The 5,659-nt window shown below is 51.7% G+C and overlaps 1 protein-coding gene across 1 annotated transcript; it reads left to right on the top strand.

The window, feature by feature from the left end:
• Positions 1–528: 528 nt before the first annotated feature.
• On the top strand, positions 529–1,461 carry LOC311166042 (olfactory receptor 14J1-like; the record flags this gene model as incomplete). Its single annotated transcript, XM_084227526.1, has 1 exon — positions 529–1,461. One exon carries the CDS (start codon positions 529–531, stop codon positions 1,459–1,461), a length of 933 nt encoding a protein of 310 aa, XP_084083652.1.
• Between the last annotated feature and the right edge of the window lie 4,198 nt (positions 1,462–5,659).

The following is a 5,659-nucleotide window of genomic DNA, read 5'->3' as shown; positions in this document are numbered from 1 at the left end:
TGCAAATCTGTCCTAGACTATCTCTTAGGTATAAGATTGATGGGGATAGGCAGAGGTGTTCTGACACTGAAAATGCTGCAATGAGCAATGTGAGTCCTTTGCTACAAATGTGGAGCTGGGCTGTGGTGGTTCCATCTGCTCTCAGCATTACCTCGGGGTTTTTTAAGAGAAACATGAGAGTGTCAATATCCTCCATTTGAGAAAAGTGAAAACCCAGAGAAATGCCAAACGAAATGAAGAGACAGACCATCTCCCATGACTCTCCACTCATCATCTTGCCTCAGGGAACTCTCTCTTTACTACCAGAGGGCAGCAAAAATGCTGATGGTTTCTAATATACAAGAACACCAGGACAGATATGGGGGAGGTTAAAAAGAAAACCTCAGAACTCTTAAACACAGAGTTTTGTCCATGTGTGTTACAGAGGAGGGTGTATGGGAAATGGCTTTGATTTTGGTTACAGGTATCTCCTCTAACCCTTCACTGTCCTTTTCTCCATGACCAGATTCCCAAGTCCAGCCAGAGCAAATGTCCAACAGCAGCTCCATCAGCCACTTCCTCCTGCTGGCATTGGCAGACACGCGGCAGCTGCAGCTCCTGCACTTCTGTCTCTTGCTGGGCATCTCCCTGGCTGCCCTCCTGGGCAATGGCCTCATCATCAGTGCTGTAGCCTGCAGCCACCACCTGCACACAGCCATGTTTTTCTTCCTGCTCAACCTGGCCCTCACTGACCTGGGCTCCATCTGCACCACTGTCCCCAAAGCCATGCACAATTCCCTCTGGGACACCAGGAACATCTCCTACAAAGGATGTGCTGCTCAGCTATTTTTTTTTGTCTTTTTCATCTCAGCAGAGTTTTATCTCCTGACCGTCATGTGCTACGACCGCTACGTGTCCATCTGCAAGCCCCTGCACTACGGGACCCTCCTGGGCAGCAGAGCTTGTGCCCACATGGCAGAAGCTGCCTGGGCCAGTGCCTTTCTCAATGCTCTCATGCACACGGCCAATACATTTTCCCTGCCCCTGTGCCATGGCAGTGCCCTGGGCCAGTTCTTCTGTGAAATCCCACAGATCCTAAAGCTCTCCTGCTCAAACTCGTACTTCAGGGAACTTGGTCTTCTTGCTCTTAGTGTGAGTTTAACTCTTGGTTGTTTTGTGTTCATTGTTTTCTCCTATGTACAAATCTTCAGGACGGTACTGAGGATCCCCACTGAGCAGGGACGGCACAAAGCCTTGTCCACCTGCCTCCCTCACCTGGCTGTGCTCTCCCTGTTTCTCAGCACTGGCATATTTGCCTACGTGAAGTCCCCTTCCATGTCCTCCCCATCCCTGGATCTGGCCCTGTCAGTTCTGTACTCGGTGGTGCCTCCAACCCTGAACCCCCTCATCTACAGCCTGAGGAACCAGGAGTTCCAGGCTGCAGTGTGGAGACTGATGACTGTATGCTTTCAGGAACATTAAACTGATGGTCAATTTCTGCAAATCATTTGTAATAAAAGTGATCTTTGATTGTTCTTTTTGGTTGTGGGATTTTTTCCTGTGATTTGCATTTTTTACATTGTCTGCAAAAATGACATTGCTTGCGATATTTCTTATTTTGTTTCTTTCCACTTTTACTGTTGCCCCAGAGCGTGTCAACAAAGAACTGTAAATGGCTTTAAAGGAACTAAAGGATCTCCCAGCAGAGTCTTCTACAGAGATGCCCTTTTGTTGCCTTCTCTGGAGCTGCAGCAGCAATGTCTGTGTGCAGAGCTGGGGGCAGATCAGTGCTGGCACAGCAGCTGTGCCCAGCAGCAGCAGCACTTGGTGTTGCCAGTGCAACTCCCGTGGCCCTGCCCCGCTGATCTGGTGGCCCTGGTGTTGCTGTAGGGCCTGAGTTCTCTTGGTGCCAGGCACAGTCCTGGGGTGGCAGTGCCGGGGCTGCAGCAGGGACAGGCCATGGGCACTGCTGGGGCAGCCCTGACGCCTCAGTCCAGGCCCTGGGGGCTCCAGGCTCCTTGCCCAGGCTCTCTCAAGAACACGCCCAGGCCAATGCTCAGCACAGAAAATCCCTGTGAGCAGCCCCTGGCTGGCCGTGGGCAGGCTGGGGGTAAACAGCATGGCTTGTGCTCTGCAACGGCCCTGGAGTAGACAGGAAGGAGCAGCAGAGCAGGAGCTGATCCATCCCCAGTGTGCTGCACAGCCTAGGGCAGCCTCCCAGAGCGTCCTCATGGAGCTGCCAACAACATCCCCCCTCTGCAGCCCTGGCCTCTCCCCCAGCTCACACAGGTGCTGCATCCTTGCAGGCACATGCATGGCAGCACTGGCTCAGGATCCCCTGTTTGCATTGCACAGAGCAAGGGGGAGCACCCCCATGCTGTTGGTGTGGGGACATGTACCTGAGGAAGCACAAATGCCATCAGCCCCTGGGGCCAGCAAGGGCTGGGGGAACACCAGGGAAACCACTCAGCTTTGTCCTGGCTTCTGCAGTCAGCCAGAAAGTTTGCTCCATCAGGTGGGAGTTTTCTGTCCCACTGCAAAAGCTGTTGCTCAGAGCCAGGGCTGCCTGGCAGCCACCCCCAAACTCCTCTGAGCATTTCCTTTGCTTCACCTCTGCTTGCTTTACTCTTCCTGCTCCACATTTCTTCCTCTTGCCCACCCCTGCTCCCTTCCCTGCAAACAGCCCATCTCTGCCCTTTCCTCTCTGACCCCACTCCCCATTTCAGTTCCTGACTTGGCACCATGGGAACGTTCCTTGGGGAGCAGGATCATCCTACAAGTGCTGCAGGAATTGTCTGCAGGCTCCTGCAGTGCCTCCTGCTGCTTCCTTGCCACAGGCACCACACGCCAGGGGGGCACATCTGGGCTGCTGTGTCTGGCTGTGGGGCTCCCTGTTCTGGGCAATGAGGAGGAGCTGCAGAGCCTCTGCAGGACTGACAGGAGGGGCTTTGGGCCTGGCAGGAGAAGCTGAGGCACCTGGGCTACTGGAGCTTCTCAAGAAGAGGCCCAGGGGTCATCCTGCACCCTGCTCCAAGGGTGCTTTCAGATAATCCCAGAATCAGCAAGGCTGGAAAAGACCTCAGAGATCATCAAATCCAACCTATGCCCTGACACCACTTTTTCTCCCCTGATCCTCCTCTTTTCCAGGATAAAAAACCCCAGCTCATTCAGCCATTCCTCACAGGACCCCTCCAGACCCCTCCCCAACATTGTTGCCCTTCTCTTGACACGCTCTAGCCCCTCCATGTTCTTCCCAAATTGGGGGGCCCAGAAGTGGACACAGCACTTAAAGCACTGCCCCACCAGTGCCCAGGACCGGAGAAGAATCACTGCCCTGCTTCTGCTGGCCACACCATTCCTGATCCATAGGAGTGGCAGGGATTGGATGAGGGAAATGGTGGGGAAAAAATCTGACTGATTATCAGACTTGAAGGGTCTTGATTTTCATATCTATTCAGACTGAATGACCAGGTACTTGGATTCAGTGTCAACTGGAGATTGGACATACAAATGAATTAACAAACATAAAAAGACCTAAACAGGACCTTAAAAATGTTTTCTCACTGTCTTTTTAAATATAGTGTATTCACATTGAATAGGCTTCTGAAATCTGTCTAATCAACCACATAAGATTTGAACACTTAAATTATTCCCAGAGCCTTGGCTTGTTAAGGTGTTCTGAATGTTAATGAGCCCTGGCACACTGAATTCCTGAACTGAAGAGCTGAAGGCTGAACAAGCCTCTGGAGCAGTGAAATTCAGCAGCAGCCTCCAAGTTGCTGAGGATGTCATCAGCCCCCACTGAGGCCATCCCTGCCCAGAGCCCGTGGGGGAATGGGCAGACAAGGAGAGCGTCCCTGGGGCTGGGGCAGCACAACTCAGAGGCACCAGCGGCTCCAGCTGGGAAATGGAGTGTGGAATGTGGCTGGAAAAGCCCTGCCTGGGCTGTGCCAAGCAGGGCGGAAAATCCCTGACTGCCATCCCCCAAACAACCCTCTCAAAGTGACATTTAAAAAGAATTAAAATTGTTTGTGTCCTCTGAGTTGGATGCACTAGAGAAATACTGACAAGGGATTCTCAGGAGCTCAAAACAACCAAACCACCTTTGCTGGCAACTTGAGAAAATTAGAGGAACTTGGCTAATGGTTTAAAACAATATACAATCAAGAGAAAACACTTCTCAAAGCATTACCGTGGCCTATTCAACTTTACAAACTTTTAGCCTGTTCACTTTTAAGTTAAACAAAATTTGCAAGAGGAGGGAATCAGAAGAAGACAAAGAAAGAGAGAACGACCAAAAAAAAAATTAAAGAAGCACACACACAGCTACCAACTCCTGGATTTCAGTGGTGTTCAGATGGAAATCCCAAGAGGAGGTAGGGTCAAGATGTGTGCTTGCCTCATGGTCAGCCTTAAATACCCCTTTGTCTTCCTGGGCCCTTCCCTCAGGTGGGACTTGGGCTCATTTGGTCACTCAGGAGCTGGGCTGGGGGCTCCAGAGGTGGCTGTGGAGCATTGCCTGTGCTGTGCCAGGGACTGGCAGACACTGCTGGGCTGGGATAGAGGCTCTGGGGGAATTGGGGTTCAAAGGCAAGGCAGTGCTGGGGTTCCAGGGCAGGGCAAGACTGGACCTGCCTGTTCATCTCCCACACATGAAATGTTTAGAGCCAACAATCTCCTCCATTTTGTCACAACAGGGAATGCCGAGGTGAAATCCCAATTTTGGCCATGGGCACCTGTAAAAGCAGGACAGTTCTTTCCCATAGGAAGGAAATCACAGAGCTTTCCCAAGTGTTTTGGGGGACAGATGAGAGGTGACCCTTGTGAAACCACAGCCAGCCAGACTTGTTCTGGCAGTTTTCCTATGGGAACAATCCCTGCATATAAGAAAATTTGGAGATGAAACCCCAATTCTGGCCCTGGGTGCTTGGAGGAGAAGGACAGTTCTTTTCCATAGGAAGGAAAGCACAGAGCCCCAGTGTTCCAGCTGCAGATGAGAAGAGACCCTCAACATGCCAAGGTCAGCTGGACCAGTCAAGCAGTCCATGGGAGGCCAAATCAGCCAGGTCTGTTCTGTGTTCCCTTGGTTTTGTGGTGTTGTGTGTATCGCCACTGGGCTGCTTCTAGCTGGATAGCAAGAGAGGGCCAGGGTTCCTCAGGCGAGCAGTCTCGGGCCGGGCAGCTCAGCCTTCTGCAGATCAAGTGTCCGAGCCCTAAGAGCTGTCTTAGCCTGGCACCTTAGCAAGCTTAGTGATTATCAGCTCTTAGTGATTTTCAGCTCTTTTATAATTTCAGCTCATTGCTTGCTAAGATGCTGGCCGCAGTGGCTTCCACAATATGCAGATGAAGAGAGAGATGAGAAGGCAGACTCAGAGATTCCACGATGGTTTATTTGCAGGGAGTTTGCTAAGGGTTCCGACGGCAGCTCTTCTGACCAGAATGGGCCAGGGTGGCTACTTATATAGGGTTAGGGGGGATTGAAAACTGACCAATTGTAGGGTTAGGGTGAATAGCCTATAGGGTCAAAGAGAGATAAGCTAGGCCGGAGGACCTAAGTGGAGACTCCAGGCTTAGCTGTTCTGACTCAGCAATTGCTTATCTCTAGGCCTACATCCTCCACGGGGCCTTAGCCATCTCAGTGTCCGCTCCAGTGTTGGTCACAATGATCCCTTGATTCCAG

The sequence above is a fragment of the Fringilla coelebs genome (assembly GCF_963513975.1).
Source record: "Fringilla coelebs genome assembly, contig: SCAFFOLD_32, whole genome shotgun sequence".
Taxonomy (NCBI): Eukaryota; Metazoa; Chordata; class Aves; order Passeriformes; family Fringillidae; genus Fringilla; species Fringilla coelebs.
The sequence above is the reverse complement of the archived record's forward strand: the minus strand, read 5'-3'. Positions and strand labels throughout refer to the sequence as shown.